Source organism: Vigna radiata, chromosome 8 (genome assembly GCF_000741045.1).
Source record: "Vigna radiata var. radiata cultivar VC1973A chromosome 8, Vradiata_ver6, whole genome shotgun sequence".
NCBI classification, from domain to species: Eukaryota; Viridiplantae; Streptophyta; class Magnoliopsida; order Fabales; family Fabaceae; genus Vigna; species Vigna radiata.
This window is the reverse complement of record NC_028358.1, coordinates 32,963,815-32,981,988: the sequence shown is the minus strand read 5'-3', so window position 1 is coordinate 32,981,988 and position 18,174 is coordinate 32,963,815. Positions and strand designations below refer to the sequence as shown.

At 34.9% G+C, this 18,174-nt stretch overlaps 4 protein-coding genes across 7 annotated transcripts; 2 read left to right on the top strand and 2 right to left on the bottom strand.

Moving 5' to 3' along the window:
• Window positions 1-497: 497 nt before the first annotated feature.
• On the top strand, window positions 498-4,439 carry LOC106772670 (protein WAVE-DAMPENED 2). Of its 4 annotated transcripts, none has more exons than XM_014659211.2 (7): window positions 498-731; window positions 1,892-2,366; window positions 2,920-3,005; window positions 3,205-3,295; window positions 3,382-3,453; window positions 3,662-3,772; window positions 3,864-4,439. In XM_014659211.2, the coding sequence occupies exons 2-7, from the start codon at window positions 1,896-1,898 to the stop codon at window positions 4,161-4,163; spliced, it is 1,131 nt and encodes a 376-aa protein (XP_014514697.1). In that variant the 5' UTR covers window positions 498-731; window positions 1,892-1,895; the 3' UTR covers window positions 4,164-4,439. The 4 variants fall into 4 exon arrangements, with proteins under 4 accessions (XP_014514697.1, XP_014514699.1, XP_014514698.1 ...); XM_014659213.2 differs by having other exon boundaries at window positions 499-731; window positions 2,011-2,366; XM_014659212.2 differs by having other exon boundaries at window positions 499-731; window positions 2,008-2,366.
• Window positions 4,440-5,294: 855 nt separating this feature from the next.
• LOC106770814 (histone H1) lies at window positions 5,295-6,220 on the bottom strand. The gene is made up of 2 exons (XM_014656626.2): window positions 6,051-6,220; window positions 5,295-5,968 (listed from the first exon to the last, which is right to left on the bottom strand). The coding sequence occupies exons 1-2, from the start codon at window positions 6,129-6,131 to the stop codon at window positions 5,483-5,485; spliced, it is 567 nt and encodes a 188-aa protein (XP_014512112.1). The 5' UTR covers window positions 6,132-6,220; the 3' UTR covers window positions 5,295-5,482.
• Window positions 6,221-10,832: 4,612 nt separating this feature from the next.
• LOC106770555 (receptor-like protein kinase ANXUR2) lies at window positions 10,833-14,106 on the bottom strand. The gene has a single exon (XM_014656357.2). It carries the CDS (start codon window positions 13,715-13,717, stop codon window positions 11,132-11,134), a length of 2,586 nt encoding a protein of 861 aa, XP_014511843.1. The 5' UTR covers window positions 13,718-14,106; the 3' UTR covers window positions 10,833-11,131.
• A 2,352-nt stretch (window positions 14,107-16,458) lies between these two features.
• LOC106770554 lies at window positions 16,459-18,068 on the top strand. The gene is made up of 2 exons (XM_014656356.2): window positions 16,459-17,387; window positions 17,487-18,068. Exons 1-2 carry the CDS (start codon window positions 16,625-16,627, stop codon window positions 17,564-17,566), a joined length of 843 nt encoding a protein of 280 aa, XP_014511842.2. The 5' UTR covers window positions 16,459-16,624; the 3' UTR covers window positions 17,567-18,068.
• The last annotated feature ends 106 nt before the right edge of the window (window positions 18,069-18,174 follow it).

Here is an 18,174-nt window from a genome sequence, read left to right as displayed (position 1 = left end):
CTCGTGTATTAAAGTGTAGTGCGTATACTTGTTTTTTAAAAACATATTCTAGATTAGTTATTCAACAACTTCATAACAGAAAATGCATTCCTTCTTTTTGGACTACTTTTTTTCTTTGCTTACAATTAATATCCTAAATCATGGTCTTATTCCTCATGATGTTGATACAATATCAATTTTAATACCGTGTAATTATTTTGTATGTAGAAAATTAGGAGAAAAGTTGTGTATTATTTTGGTGGAGATATTGGTCTACTAGCCTATAATTGTTTGGCTATATTTAGGCATATCTATAAGACCAAAGCATATACCTTATCTGTTGGATCACTAATATCATTCGTCTTCTCTTCCTTTTACTCTACATATTAATTTTTATTTGACTTTAACCTCACTCTCAGTTAACGCCGTTAAATGTTCCGACAACCTACGGAGAAAAGTGTCTCGGTGAAAAATCGCCGTTAAAAACCATCTATAAATAATGTTAAACCAAGGAAGGAACATAAACACAAACAGGAGGAGAGTGAGAATAAAAAAGAGAAAGGAGGTTTTTGATAAAGCAAAAGAATATTATTGAAACATAAATTTTGGACTTTCTTTGTATTTGGCACCCACCCACAAGGAAATAAAACAAAACAAGCACACAACCAGAGACACACACGCAAAAGAGAGAGAGGAAAGAAGGAAGAAAGAGGAGGAAGAAGAAGGAGATCTTGTGAGATCAGGCCACAACTGTAAGCTACATTTCTCTCATTCTTTCCTGACTCTGTTCCCATTCTTGGTTGGCTTTTCTTTTGCTTTACAATGTAGCTGTCGATCTCTGTTGCACCTAACTCTGCTTCGCCCTACTGTGGAGAGATTTATCTGCCATTTCCACTCTCTTCTGCTTCTTTCTGTGATTTCTGATGTGGGCTTCTCCTTTCTTTGATCTTTCTTCTGATTCGTTGATTTTTATACTCGCCAGTGCTGGCTAGCTCCTCAGAACCTCTTCTTCTTTCACCGCCAACAGTGACCCTTCTCCTTTTCAAAATGGGGATATGAATATTGCCTCAAAAGTGGAATTCGATTTCCTTTTTACTTTTCCATGTTTTTGTTTCTTTATTTTAAGGGTTCTCATTTCTTCGGTTGATTTCTTCACTTGCCGGGTTTATGTAATTTCTTTTTCTTTTCAAAAGCTTTAATTTTCCGGTTTCTCTGCTGACTCCTCACACTTGTTACTGGTGAGTTTAGTTCTTCGAATTAGTCTCTTTGCGTCTCCGTTTCTGTTCCTCCAGACAAAGGGAAACATTGTTTTTTATTTTTCATTCACTTTATTACTCTACTATGTAGTATATATATATATATATATATTTCCTTACCTTTCATTTAAAGATCATATTGGAGTAGCTTTCTAATTTTCATTTTGGCTTCTTATGTGCAATTTTAGTTTGTACTTCTGAAAAAATATGCAGTTATATGCCAGACCTTGAAATGTCCACTCTTGCCGTTTTCTCTCCTTCTACGTCAGAATCTGGAGGTTACAGGGCGGTTGATGAGAATTTCAAAATTACTAATTCCAATGAATCTCTTCATATGAACAAAATTTTCCTTTTTAACTGGATGCTCTCCTGGATCTGTTTATAACCCATTCAGAAGAAGCAGCTTCCTTTTACTATTTCTTTAATCTATATAAGGATATTTAATTAATCCCTTAATCTTTTACCTTCGTATACAGGAAAGTGTACTAAGCTGACCTTAAACATATGAAGTGACTTTCTTGTATGGTTTATCCAGTGGCGTAACTTTGTTTTAATTTGAGTAGTATTTCTTCAATTTTAACGCACATAGATGAAATTACTGCATTAAATCTTTGTCTGAGTCTTGTGTCACTCATGCTGTAACTTAGATCCTGCAGCACCATGGGGAGAGAAGTTACAGGCATGCAAGTTGTGGACAAGAAGCCAAATGGTGTAGTACCAGCTTCCTATGGTAGTTCTAATGATAATGTATGCATTTCTCCTAAAATGGCAGCAGCTAAGGATCAAGCAAAGGACCATGAGGTAAAGGAATGTACCAAAGGTAATTCTTTTGTCGAGAAAAGCCATGAGAAGATGGATGTTTTGAGTGCCAAAACAACGAACTGTAATACTGACTTGCCTGAGGAAGAGATTGAGAATTCTGAAGGGCTCAAAATGGGTGACAGTATTAAGTTTAGCTCGCCTGCTGGAAAAGAGCATACTAGTCACTTTGTTACACATCCAACTGATCTGGTTACTGAAAGGCATGAATCTCACCCACAGATTGTTGATACTGAAGCTGATGCAAATGGTCTGAATTTGTCATCAAACACTAACAACATGCACTCACCTATCTCATCAAAGAATTCACAGGTAATTGATGGTCCTGCTTGTTTTTATGCCATCACATGTTGATGTTGAAGAATGAACCCCTTCAATGCATACGTACTCATATAACTTAGCCAAGGATGTATAATAAACCTGGTGAATGCTATGCATATATGTTATTAATAGGTTGTTTCAAGTTTTACTTAGAATTACAGAACAAGGACCCTCATTTTGTTTTTAGGACATGCTTGTTTGTGCGAGATTTCTTTGACAGAGGTTTAATTTGTCAACCCTCTGCAATTCAAACAAGAAAGCCTGCCAAAGGAATCGTTTTAAATCTCGAAATGAAGGTAGTTTATGGTATTAAAAATTGGAGACGTATATTTGCATAGGATCAATTTCAAATCTGTTCGATCTTGGGAAACACAAAATACCATGCCAAAGAAATACATGAATGGTTTATTTTGTATGCATTGCTAGTTTGTTAAGGTTTTCTGTTAATAGACTTCCTATTTATATATTTTGACGTTTGCCAGGATGCTTTGCAACGTTTTGCTTTTCTGTTTGAGTCGCTAACAGAAAAGTTCCATTTTTTCAGCCAAACTCACCTTTTTCATCAAGCAAGCCTTTGCAACATGATAAGAAGAACTATGATGATGAAGATAATTGGTCTATTGCTTCCTCGTATCCTCTAAACATGGATATTTTGATGATTTATTGTTAACAGAGCAAGTTTTACCTACAGTTGCAGAATCTTTTGGCATGCGACACTTCATAACATTTATAACATTATGAATTTCAGTGAGATTTTTTTTCTTATTTTGAAACCATCCAAACTATACGGCCGTTACTTTATCAAATGTTCCTTGACCACAAACACTAGTGCTATGTCTATGCGCACAGCCAGATCTAAGGTGACTCTCGGTTCAGCCCCTACATTTAGGTGCTCTGAACGTGCAGAGAAACGGAGGGAGGTATTGATTGACTGACAAGTTGACTCTTGTATATAATTCGAAACAGAGGATTGTTCGATGTTGATATTATTATTTTATGTACCCAGTTTTATCTGAAGTTGGAGGAGAAACATCGAGCTCTTCGAGAAGAGAAAAACCAGTACGAGGCAAGGCTAAAGGTACTGTCTTTATCTTGTAGTTGCATTACACACTGTTATTTAAAAATTCTTATCTTTATGTTTCCTCTTCGAACTACAAGCATCACCCACATCCCTTTTACCAAAGCCTGGGTTACTTGTTTTATGTTTATCCTCTCATGTAATCTTTTGCGCATTGAATTGATACAAGAACTTGTCATTGTTTATTTAACAATTAATGATATGATAGGAAGAGCAAGAAGCAGCCATCAAGCAGTTGAGGAAGAATTTGGTAATCAAAGCAAATCCAGTACCAAGTTTCTACTATGAAGGGCCTCCTCCTAAGACTGAATTAAAGAAGGTACGTTGGCCTCTTTCTACAATAACAGTATTTTTGGTTATTTAATTTGGATGAGAAATATATGAATTGGGTTTGGTTTGGTGAGTGACAGCTGCCACTGACTCGACCGAAGTCACCAAAACTAAGTCGGAGAAGGAGCTTTGGGGATACTGTGAACTCATCTCCAGAAGCCTGTAGTCGAGCGCGTCACAGCACAGGAGGTGGAGGTCACATCAAAAGTGGTTCCAATGCCCCTTTCCCTCACAAAAACAACATTCGACGCAATAGCAACGGCAACAACATCAACGGCGTTTGCAAACCGAAAGAACGATCGAAAATGGATAAGGAAACAAAAACGGCTCCTCCCAACATCACAGACCGTGCAAATGCAGACATATCAGTTCAATCATGACCGCTGAGACCAAAAGAGGCTTCATCATTTTCGTTTCACCCGGACTGACTCTTGTGACTTGCGGTGTATATGTTTTGTAACTTATATTGCTACACTACCTTAATATGTCTTCTTATATAATGATGAGAGTTATTGATGTAATATGTTTTGTACCAATGTATGAATTTTCCCCAGAGACTAGTCCAGCCGTTTTAAGTATAATTTACCTTTCTCAAGGACTAGCATAAGGGGTGTCTGAGTGTTACAGGGTTTCACATTTTGATTTCTTCTTCTAAATGTCGTGTACGTTGTTACTTTTGAATTTTGACAACACAGCCTAGGATTTCCAAAGAAAAATTAAGAACACATTGATTGAATTTGGGAAAGTATTTTCATTCCAAAGTTATTAAAGAGAATATCACTAAGAACCAAGATGTGCTTCTGGCACATTATCTCCCACATCGGATAAGACTATGCACTGGCGGTTGGGCGCTGTGAATAATTAATCAATTATATACATTTGTCACATTTAAATTACTGAAGGATGTTACTTATCTTATAAAATTATGGTTCTTATCATAATTTTTTTATAACACATAGAACAGTAATATATTAACAATTAAAAAAATATGATATAAATAAAAAATATTTCAATTAATAATATATTAACAATTAGAAACATTAACCGAGCTTTATACTTATTTTCTGTAAAACTTTAAACATTTGATTTCAAAACTGAAACTGATAAAGGAAACAGGTTGGGCTCACTCAACCGTTGTCCTTCCAAGTCATGTCAGCCACTCAATTGAAACCATAGAAGTTCATACATCTTTTAAAAGATAACTTTCGGTTTTATGATTATAATTTTCTCTCCCAACAATATTATAATCTCAAATGAAAGTTGATACCATTACAAAGAATAAAAAAAATATGTAACCGTTTTCAAATTATTCCTTCTATTCTTCTATTCTATTCCACAATATTCCTTAGATTCATGCATGATAATAGAAGACAAATTGAAAGAATTCTTTCAATCAACAGACAATTTCTCAAAAACTCACAGTCATCTTATCAGCACAGAACACTCATCTTCAAATACTGTCATCTTCAAATACTGTCAGGGGCAACAATAATGATCAAGAAAAGGAAAAATGCAATCCAGTAAACCAAGATATGAATAATGAAGAACTGTATTCAATGCAAACAAGAACTCTTTCTAACAAGAAATTTACATCAAATACTCTCTTTCTAACAATATACCAACCTATACTAGGATTTCACCTCAAATAGATAACACTATAACATCAAATCAAAACCCACCCCAGTCCAATCCTCTTTTTTCACTTCTTGGTTTTCTTGGCTGGAGACTTCACGCTCTTGGGTTTCTTCACTACACTCTTGGGCTTCTTCACCGCCTTTACCGGAGTCTTCTTGGCAGACTTGGCAACAACCTTCTTGGCAGGCTTGGCCTTTGGCTTGGCAGCTGCAGCAGCAGTCTTGGCCTTGGGCTTAGACACGGGCTTCTTTTTAGGAGCAGGCTTGGGCTTAGAAGCAGCCTTGGTGGTGGTCTTGGTAACAGACTTGGGCTTTTTAGGAGCAGCAACAACAGCCTTAGCAGGAGCAGAGACAGGTTTAGTGGGTGCAAGTTTAAAGGAATTTTTAACCTTTACAAGTATGCCAGCAGCAACAGACTTCTTGAGCTGAATGAGTACAAGTTTCTTGTAGGTTGGTGGCAACTCCTTGTGCTTCCCTTCGATGAACTTGGTTATCGCATATTGGCTTGAACCAGTTCTCTCCTTCAGACTTGTAATCGCCTCCACTATCATCTTCAACACACAAAAATTCATAAATAAACAAACTAAAATAAAACGAGAAATTAATTGAATTGAAAAAGTCATTGAAAAGTACCACGGCGAAAGTAGGGTGAGAGAGCGGTTTCTTGGTGGTAGCCGCTGTTTTCTTAATTTTGGGTTGCGCTGCGGTAGACATGGCTACACTGATGCTTCAAGAAACTAGAAGAAGTAACGGTTGCAAAAAGAAGATAATAGCCGAGAGAAGAATTTGGATGAAAGAAAATTGGGGTAGAAAGACATTTATATAGAGCAGTGAGAGAGAAAAAATGGGAAGCTCTGATTGGTGGAAAGGAGGTTCACTCGGATTCGCGATGTTTTGCTTTGTTTAAATATTGACCTTTGGATTCGTTACTATCTACGGTTATTAATTTAAGTCAGCAGAGAGACATGGATCCTAAGGCTTTAACTTTTTTCCATTTCTAGCCACAATTTTTAGTTTTTGAGGAGGGTGTGTTTTTTTGTGGTTTTCATTGGTAAATAAGATGTGATTTTTTACACTGATTTTAATGACATTTTTTGCATCTTAGTTTTGCAACTATTATCTATTTGTAATTCTTAATTCAATTTCCTAATTGAAATCATTGTCATTGTTTTGGAAACGGTTTAAGTATGAATGGTTGGGTGAAATCCTCATGAAGGATTACAGTGGACTAGGGGGAGTAGAGATAATATCTACAAGTATTGTGTAAAACATACTTGATTTTTTTCTTTTTTATAATTATGTACTGATATTGGTAGATATTTGCTATGCTTTGATTTAAAAGTTTAATAAAAAATAAATAAAAAAAACTAAATTATAAACTTAAGTAAAAATTAGGTATCAAATGTAAATAAAACTATAAAATAAAAGATTAATTATTTTAAGAAAAATAAATTTGAATAAATTGCAATGTCAAATACAAGTTTTAAAAAGTCATCTCATATAATCTTTACTGTCCCAAAAAAAAAGCTATCACTATCCATAAGAAAAAAACAACTTTGTATCATTTAATTGTGCATTTGATTAAGGAATAAATTATTTTGTTAAAAATAATATCATATAGATGATTGGATCATCTTGTGGCCTAGGTTAACTGACTCAGAGGTAAGGGAAGCTTAGGTTTCTTCTCTGTTTGTAGAAATTATCGTGTGTGTGAGTTGGGGTTTTTGTTTCAATTGTATGATAATACATGTGTGTGTGTGGTGTGGTAGAATCCATTGCTGTTGAACTGAGATTTGATAAAATTGTGTGTAGAACATGTGCGTAGTGATGTGTGATGTATTAGATTGCAAATATTATAATGGGGGACTGTTATGAACAAATTATATGATGTCGAAATTGAGTGTTTGAGTGTTATGATTCTGTTGTGTTGGTTATTAGACTATACTTCAAGTTGGTTATGGTGTTTTAGGTTAGTTTAGAGGAAGTAAAGGGGTCGAATTGGGCAAACTCGGTTAGGAGCTATTCTGGTCAGTTTAGATAGCTTAAGCAAGTCAATTCCGACTTGTTAAAAGGGTTTAAAGGGTTAAAAACAGTTGTAATGTGGTAAATCTACAATTGAATCGGTCAATTGATGAAATTGAAGATTTTAGGTTTAGATCATTGCATAATCACTAGATAAATAGGTTAGAAAGTATTGTAAGTAATTAGGTAGGTTTAATTCATCATATAGATCAAGTTAAGAGTGCTAGAAGTTCAGCAAAATGGTTGGAATTGGTATGAGAGGGTAGAGTTGCTTATTATGCAGAGTAGGGTACGCTATTCGAATGTTTGTTGTCATGTCAGGAAATTTTGCTCAGCGCACTATAGTGTGTGTGCTGTGCGAATTTTTACTATTAGGCCATCAGGAAAATTCACTCAGCGCACCCGGTGCGCTGTGCGAATTTTTGCTATCAAGCCACTAGGAAAATTCGCTCAGCGCACCAAGAGTGGTGCGTTGTGCGAATTTTTGTTGTCTTGCCTTTTTACCCTGTGCGCTATGCGACCTGTTTCATCTTGTTTTGATTCTTCTTTTCTTCTTCTTTGTTTCGTTGATGATATATGATATGTATATGAACTAATATAGTGTGGATGCATTGATATAACTATAAAAATTGTATGTTTAATGAATCAAAGAGGATTATGAATTGATCAAAGTGATGTGAATAGTATCAAAGTAAGATCTCTAGGTGAGATCATTCTAGTGTTTAGAATGAATATATGAGGCTTCTTCATGGGGGGTTATCCCAATACTCTAATGGTCTCTCATTCTCACTTATAGAAGATTGACGCATGTGGTGAGAGTAGTGGGAGGTCCTAGTGATAGGTGCTACGTAGAGACCTATTTGCGCAGTAACGGACTAACACTTGTGTGTGTGGTAGGGTGAAACTCATTGGCAATGATTTTGCAAAGCAGTAGGCCACCACAAGTGCACAACCCGCCCAGATCGATATTCATTCTAAGTCCAGACGAGTCTAGTGAGTCATAACATGATAGGATGTTTGATTTAATCACATGTATGTATATGTCTTGTTATTTAATTGTTGCATAATGATTATTGTTTTTGGAACCTAGCTTACCCTTACTCTTGTGTGCTATATGTGTTGTGCCTTTTTTCTTTGCGATGATCATCCACTTGGATGTGAGCAGAGGGTTTCCCTGGAGGAGACATTGGAGGAAACTGATGTTGTCCATAGCTCTTAGGACTCTTCTAGTTATTTTCCTTTATTTTGAAAGACTGGTTTGTAAATTAGTTAGTACGCAGACTTAGACTCGTACACCTCATTTTGAGATACTTTACTAGTTTGTACTACAAGTCTAAAGCATAGCCATATTTTGGGATAACCGTATGTCGTAATGTTATCTTTTAATACTTTAACTACTTTTCATACTAATAGCTGCATCCTATTATATTGTATGTTTAGTATAATATTTAGGATGTCACGATTTTTAATATAACATATATTTATAAACTAGTATTTTTTTCGTTTGACATTTAATATTTTTAAATGTATAAATTAAAATATATTATAAATAATAATATATAATAATAATATGAAATTAGTATATAATTAAGAATGTACATAATTATTTGTGTGACATGATAATAGATAATTAACTAAAATGATTATTGATTACAATTATTTGACACATATTATTATTGATATTGAATTAATTGTTATTAATCTTTGATTATTTTGAGGATGAATTCAAGAATGATAAAAAAAAATTAATAGATAAACTGGTCCAAATTATCCTGGAATAAAAAATATTGTTATTACTATTATTGTCAATATTATTAATTTATATATTATTAATATAAACTCATTTTAATAATTATTTTATTTTTATTATTAACTTATATTATTAAATTTTATATTATTACCATATAAATGTATTTATATTATTATTAAGTTTTGGGTTTATATTATATAGTTTATAGTTAATAATTTAATTGTGATATATAAGAAGTACTAAAAACACTTTTATATAGGTTATTGCGTTTGACAGATAAAAAAAAAATATTAAAATGAAATGCAGGGTGCGTTTCTCTTTGTTTAGTATCACGCTTTTTACATTTTTTTTTTTTCAATTCTTGCTACCACACCATTCCAAACCATAATAAACTGGTTACATATGCACGTTATATGGGAGTTTATATTTTATATTTTTTTTTTAGTTCTGGTTTATAAAAATATAATTTAATTATCATTTATATTTTATAACTCATTGACAAAATTTACTTTTTTATATTCTAAGTGAGGTTGATAATATAGGATATAAAGCATTCAAAATAACCATGAAAAGGATTGACTGTTCGTTACAAAACATTAAATTAAAGCATAAGAATGAACTAAGTAAAAAGAGAAAAAAATTTAACATGAAAAGTTATAATTAATTCAGTTACACCAAATAGAAACTGAAACACAACACAAGCTTGCAGGAATGTAAAAATGTCACATGGCAACATGGTTTGTCACAATGGCAATTCACCAACAATGGATTCGGACAATAATATTTTAACAATTATTTTTTAACAATTTTTTGACAACAGGACACATGTCACAATTTTATTGGTCAGTTTGAATTTATTCTAAAAAAATATTTGAAACAGACCAATCACAAACTGTCACGCGTTGTCAAAAAATTATAAAAAAAAAATTGTTAAAGAGATTTTTTCCAAACTGAAAGAACCAGGTAATGTTGAACATGGATGCATCATGTTTAAAGTTGTTTACGTTAGAATAAGATAACGAGAAGTTAACAATTTTTTATAATATGATATGTATCATCATTTTGTTTAAATTTATTTTCAAAAAAATATTTAAAACGAATAAGTTATTATATATGCGTTGTAAAAAGTTATAAAAGAATTATTAATTTTTTTTCCATTGTTTATATAAAAAGATCACTTAATCATATAAAAATAATCTGAATTGAATATCAAGAAATCATTTTAAAATTAACAAACACTTATAATAAGTTAAAAGTAATGTGAGTTGAATATGAAAAAGTCGGTTTTAAAATAAACAACCACTTAATTGGATGAAATTGATCTAAGTTGAATATGATCTAATAATGATATAAAACTCATGTTTAGTATTATTTTTATTAAAATACAAAAACATCACACACAAAAACTGAGAGAGAATCCAAATTCCTAATTTGGTGTGCTTAAAAACATGTAAAACATATGAAATGAATAAAACAAAATGTGTAGAAAAATATAAAACAGAATTCAGAGAAACAATGCTGCATGATCCATGTTGAACTGAGGCGAAGCAAAATAGAAGAAATTAAAACTTAACATTACCAATGATCGTACGACAATTCACAGCATGGAGTGATATAGATAAATAAGGAACCCCAAGTTTTTTCTATACAGAATCATCATAGTTCACATATACATAATCTAAATCTCGACACTGCTGATTTTTCAGACGACACAATACTGATCATTCAGATATATTGAGCCATATAATATACCTAAAAAGCAGGGTGAGCTTGCTTTTACTGTCTTTCTGTACAACGAGTTGCTATTGGGCTATAGACAATCAGACTTAGTGACCTATATTTAAAGGAACGACTGTAGAAGAAACTGTGTACAGTGTACTCTAAAACAAGCACTAAAAGCTTGTTCTGTAATCCTGAACCCGCCTTCTATATTGGTTTATGTTCATCGTCCTGCTGGATTGGCAATTTGAGAGAAGATGACAGCAGAGCTACCATTACTGGAGTCTTGGCTAAGCCCTTGCTCGCTTTCAAGGCCGAGGTTTTTGTAATGAGTTGCCGTGTTGTCTTCCAAGCTTACTTCTGAGAACTCACCTTCGTCCCGACCTGGAGCAGTTGAACCATCTGTGTTTTTTTCCAAGTTGAGAGCGAATTCGAGATTCCACAGTAGGTCATTCATGGAGGGTCGTTCGAATCCATTATCAGATACACACTTCTCAGCTGTATCAGCAAACTTGGTCAAGCTTTCAGGGTTCATCTTCCCTCTGATGCTGGGGTCAATGATGTCCTCAAGTGTTCCTCTTCTTTTGTTGTACAATGCCCATTCCGCAAGGCTTACCTGTTCCTTCGGAAGGTTAGGGTTGAGAGCAGGCCTTGCACAAAGGGCCTCAAACAGCACCACCCCAAACGAATACACATCAGACTTCTCAGTCAACTGTTGCCTCCTGAAATATTCGGGATCCAAGTATCCAAAGCTACCCTTCACGACTGTACTAATATGACCTTGATTCATGTTTGGACCTGTTTTGGACAGTCCAAAATCTGAAACCTTGGCAACCCAGTTTTCATCAAGGAGAATGTTGGTTGTTTTGACATCTCTGTGAATGATGGTGTATTTTGCTCCAGTGTGAAGGTAGTGAAGGCCTCTTGCGGCTCCTATGCAGATCTCCAACCTCTGCTTCCATGTTAGCAGGTCCAATGGCTTGTTTCCCTTGTAAAGGTGTTCCCTCATGGTGCCAAGAGCCATGTAGTCATAAACCAGACACATCTCATCACCCTCCTCGCAAAAACCAATCAAGGACACCAAATGCTTGTGTCTCAACTTGGACAGCATCTCAATCTCTGTCTGAAACTCGTTCACTCCTTGTTCTGATTGCGGGTTCGATCTCTTGATTGCCACTTTGAATCCATTATCAATAACACCCTTATAAACCTTTCCAAACCCTCCCACCCCTATCACGTTAGATTCATCGAAATTCTTGGTAGCTTGCTTCATATCATGTAAGGAGAAATACCGGCACAATCCTTGAGTCATGGCTGTTAGGTTGGAATGGCCCGTACTCTTCCCTGATCCTGAGGATTTGGTGCCTGCTGTGTGCGAATGGCCATAAAGAGGCAGCCAGCTGGACGTGCCGGTGTACGTCCCCGGAGCTCCCTTTTTCTTTTGACGACGAACAACAACAACTATTGCAGCCACCAAAGCAAAACCTGCAGCACCCCCAGCAGTGCTTATAACAAAAGTCCTACTAGTCTCATGTTTTCTATGGAAAGTATTTGACTTGTGCTCATGTTGAACCAGCATGTCAGAAGGCTGGGGATTGGGACCAGACAGGTCTGTGTCATTGAGCTTGAACACCTCCACCCCATTGAGTAACGCGTCATAAAATTCTGGCTTTGATTCATTTGCAGGGTGCAAAGCAAGCCAGAGTTCATCGTCACCTGGTTGATCTTTCACATATAATACATAATCCTTGTACGTTGGCACTCCTTGACCTCCTGACCACCCAATTACATCAGCAGCAGTCTCCGCTGTGCGGTTGTTGATGTAGATTTTGAAAACAATCTCATTTAATTTGGAATAGTGATATTCGCAGAAATGCAACCGGGTAAGATACATAGAAGCCGGGTCAACTTGGAATATCCATGTGAGATTGTAGCCCATGTTGACATTCTTATTGGCTCCCATGGATCGGGAAGTGGAGTAGACATCGACAGGAGCAATGGACTCTGGCTGGGTTTTGTAATCGATTTTTTCTTCCTTGGTAGCTCGGTTGGTGACACCAGTGGCAGAACCATAAATATAAGGCGTATCATCGTACCACATCCTGGATAGACCAGAATCATTACTTGGAGCGATGTATTGTCCTCCAACGTTTAACCTGAACATGGTCTGAAAATGCATAGTCTTGGTATCCATGGTTTGGTCATCGAAACCCAACAAGGGAGCCTCGTCAAACAACTCCGGCATTTCGATGAGCTCAATCCCATTAACAAATGCAAAAGCTTTATCGTGCTTGTCAGAGGGCGTGAAGGTGACGGTGAGAGTGTCAGAATCCAAAGGCGCAAGGGAATACTCTCGGTCGAGGTAGGCTTGTGAGAGGGCTTGGCAAGTGACGGAGGCGCTGAAGTTGGAAAGAAGCTTGAGGCCGTTTGCGGTGACGGAGAAATAAGAGTCAACGGGGTCGAAGGTGTTGTAAGAGGAGGGGTAGAAATGGAGCCTGAGCCAGTAACGTTTGTCACCTTGGATGGGGAACTTGTAGGATGCTTTGCTAGTGAAAATTCGTGCAGACATATATGGAACATCGGACAAAAGCGAAGGGTCTTGGAAAGAGGCTTTGAACGTGAGGGTGTTATTCTCTGAGAGGTACTTCTCGTCGGAGCTCCATTGTCTACCATCGCTGTCTTTGCCACCGCTTTTGTCCAACCCACAGCCCAACATCAAAGAATCGCTGCCACCTTTGCCGGAGGAGGGTGCGGCGTTTAAGAAGACAGGGAAACAAAAGAGAAGCAAGAGACTCGCGAGGATGTGCATGGTTGAAGCAGGGAATTGAATGAAAAGTGGAAGATGAAGGATGAGGCGTACAGGAAAAGATTTTGCTTTGTGGCGTGATTAGTGAGGAGCCAAAAAGGTGAATAAAAGGTTTGATTTTTTCCGTTTTCCTGTACGCCGGAAACTAACAACAAACGGTTTTGGATTGGTGTTTGTTCTGTGATGGAAACGATGGTTGCAACACTATTTCACCATCGCCGTCGTGGATCGTTCATGCTGGTGTAAAAGTTAAACCTGGATTGGTGGAACCGGACCAAACCAGGCAGAGAAACACAACACGGGCCTGAATTTTATTATTTAATATTATTTTCTTTACGAGTTACTATGGTCTGGTTTGCTCCAGAATTCAGATTTCGGGGAGTTTTTTTTTTTTTTTTTTTTGTTGCCCTCTTGGGAACTGACGATAGAGAGTGAGAATCGTAAATGATCTTTTCTTAATCCTACAAGGGCGAGTATGAGCTATCTTTAGCATTCCATTTCCATACAATTTGGGAGTGACAATCTGTCATTTACTGCTCACATTGCTTTTATATAATTTTATTTTTAAATATAAAAGATTATTGATTAAATAATATACAAAACCTATTTTTTTCATACCATTTTGATATTGATAATCCACGTATTACGTTCCAAGTGTTTTGCCACTTAAACATAGAACAAGTATTTTGCATCTTTCCATCTTATCCAACTTTTGTATGATAACCTATATATATATATAGAAAATTTATAATTAGTCAACTTTTATTGAATCTAATTATGAGCATGAAGATAACTCATATTTAGTATAGGAAAAAGGTTCTTTGATATAATTGACATGGTAAAACAATTATAAAAATTAAAATATTTTTTTATACTTGTAAAGAAAAAAAATGAAAATAGTAAAAAATTAGACCAAATAATTGTGAATTTTTTTTTGGATGTTAAAATACTATTATTGTTTAGCATATTAAATAAAAAAGAAATGTTTAAATCTTCTACCACGATGATTATTAATCTAGTAGGATAAGTTCAGTTTAACAAGTAAAAAAAAAAAATCATTGGATCATAAATTATAACTAAAGGATGTTAACTATTTCAAAGGAAATAGACTTAATTGCATGTATTAGAAAAAATAATCCAAATAAATAATAATTATATAAGAATAAAATAAACATATAAATAAAAAATGTTAATGAGTTTAACTATTTTTATAAGAAAGAATAAAATATATAAGATAGAAGTAAATAAATAAAAAGGAAAAAATAGTTTGGGTTGAGATAGAATTGTTCTTAGAAGAAAAATGTTCTTATTACATAGGATGGGATAAGATTGAATGTTTTTTTCCTCAAGATGTAATAACTCGTTAGATTGACGGAAATGATTTTTAAACCTTATGAATGTTCTATCTTAAAAAACAATATAAATTGAAAATACTTTTTATGAGTTGATGTGCCTCTTGTATACTTTTTTTCATACATATCAGTGGCATTTATGGGTAGAAAAGAGACACTTAGGACTCAATTCTCATAAATATACTTTAAAACAAAATAAATGTAATAAAGTTAAAAATTATTTACCCATATACAAAACATTTTACTCAAAAAATCAATAGTTTAAATATTTTTTACCATCTTCAACGTAATTTTAAGAAAATAAAACAAAATATATGGTATTTTGAAACAAAATATTATATTTCAGTTTCAGGTTTCATCTTACACATAGTACTTATAAATTTTCATCCGATAAAATGTAAATATTTAATTGTCTTGAGCTACACTTTTCTTAACTAAATTTTCAGAAAAAACACATACAATATTGGTGCTCATTTTAGGTTTTATTAAGTGGTTAAGGACCTTGTGCATATGTATCTTGTTTTCTGTATCATTTAGAGACTTCTCCATTTCTCATAACCGTGGTCCCACCTTCACACTCTCTAGATAAACCCTTAAAGGATAATTTGTAACTAATACTCCTATAATAATTGTCATGGATTTATTAAGAGGTATTTTAAAAAATAAGAATAATGATGCACATATCTCAACCTTGTTATTATCACAATTTATAGTACATAAGAATGGAATATAACATTTATTAAAAAATTATTGGTATACTTTAGTTAACATTGACTTTATTGTTATCCTTTGCATTCATATAGAGATGAATGCCTAATGTTGTAACTAACTTATGAACTTTAGTGTCATTTTCTTCAATGAATCATTGATGCATCAATCCTTTGATAAACGAACCCACAATATTTCTTTCAATTAAAATCGTACAGAGAAATAATTGTGTTTGCACAAAATCAATAGTGGTGAATTTGCTTATTAATAAATTTGTGTGTGTGTGTTTTTTAAATTCTCCCTTTTAAAATTTGGCTTAACAATAAACATGATGTCTTTAAGATAATAACACATATAAATGAAAAGTGTAGACAAAGACAAATTTGCGAAATAATTTTATGTAGCTTCAAATCAAAAATGTTTATGTCTAGTTTGTTAATCTCTAAAGAGGGATTAATTCAAACACTAAATATTCTATTAATAAACCATTGTAATTATTTAAATAACTATTCTAAAATATGTAAAATTATTTAATTTAATTTGTATTAATAAAGAAAAGTAGTTTTTAAATGATCGAAAACTAAAGTCTCTTTTACATGAAACACCCAGCTTAATGATGAATGTATAGAAGTTGTATGAAGTTATTGTTTTGCATGAATATAGCGAGCGACAGTCTGTGGTGATTTAAAAGGAAGAAGTGAGGAAGAAGATTGAAACTGAATCAGTTGCGATGGCAATATTATCATTATGCAAGCAAAAGCGCAAAGCTTAGTTTAATTATCGTTACGTGTGATCCCAAAGATTCCACGAGAATGTAGCAACGCCCTTGAAAAAAGCACAACCTCCTAAAATGTTGCCGTTGACAGTTACAAATGGATGGTCCAACATCAATGCCCCAACACAAAACCCGCCGATATTAGAACACTCTATCCTCTTCCTTTTCCCTGTCGCACTCCACCTACAATTCATTCATTTATCCACCATAATCCGTTCACCTTTCACGGCGAGGCCACGCAAGGCGCCTCCCCCTTGCCGCCTCCGCCGTCACAGCCACCACATCAATTTTCATTCCTCCACAACCACCCTCTGCGCTGCAAATATGAGGGAGGAATGGCAGACGGAGAATCATCATCACCACCACCATCATCATCATCATCATCATCATGAGATGGTGTTATCTTCCTCTTCTTCCTCCTCATCGCCGAGCGATTCAGACGAGGAGTTGCAACACATGTCGTTGGCTCCACCATTGTGGAAGGACAAGAAGAGGTTATCGAAGCAGCTATCGATGTGCGAGAAGCCGAGAGACATTGCATGGGAAAGAAGGCGAATGCAGGAGCGGAGGAGAAGTTCGACGGTGTGTGATGATTTGACCGACGAGGACCTGAATGAGCTTAAAGGGTGTATAGAACTTGGATTCGGATTCAACGAGGAAGATGGTCAGAGACTCTGTAACACCTTGCCTGCACTTGATCTTTATTTCGCTGTCAACCGCAGGTTGTCTCCTAGCCCTGTCTCCACTCCTCAGAGTCGTGCCTCTTCCCTCGGAGGTCGTTCTTCCTCGTTCGGAAGCCCTAGAAGTGATTCTGACTCCTGGAAGATTTGTAGCCCAGGTCTTTATATCTTCATCATTCAACCCTCTTATCCTAATTATCATTTGATTATTAATTTTAATTTTCATTGCTTAAAAGTTTGAATTTTTTTTTTTGCAGGGGATGATCCTGAACATGTGAAGACCAAGTTAAGGCATTGGGCTCAAGCCGTAGCCTGTTCTGTGATGCAATCTTCTTGAGAAAACAATTTGTGGGATGTTCTGTACAGAGAGGGGACGAAAGAAAAGCAGAGAAACAGAAAAAAAAATAAAAATGAAGAAATTGGGAGAAAAAGAAAAAAAAAGACTTTGCTTAAACTTGAATATTATTCCTTGTGAAGGGATTTTTTGGTGGGTGAATTTAGAATTTGGTTAGAGCAGAGCGATGGAAGCAATTATGAAGAACCCAAATTTCTTGAGCGATTTTAATAATTCTGTTTTTTGTGTTGTAATCCGAAAGTGTCCCTGGCAGAGCGTATTTGAATTCCTATAGCTATTTTTTGGATGAAATGGTAAAAAGTACAATAAGTAAGAATAGCAAGGGGTTGAGGATAATAGCTCTCTCGAACATGCACTTGAGAGATTTCACACCAATGACATATATATGTACTAATAGATTATCAGTCCTTAGCTTAGGACATCCTTTCACATGTTGTGATCACTTCATTGTAAAACATTAACTTGCAAAAATGTAATTGTTCATTATGGCGTATTCTTTTTCTTTTATTTTCTTCATTCTTTTCCTGCTCAAACCAAAATTCTCATACTCATATTAAACTAAAACTGTTTTATAAACACATTAATATATT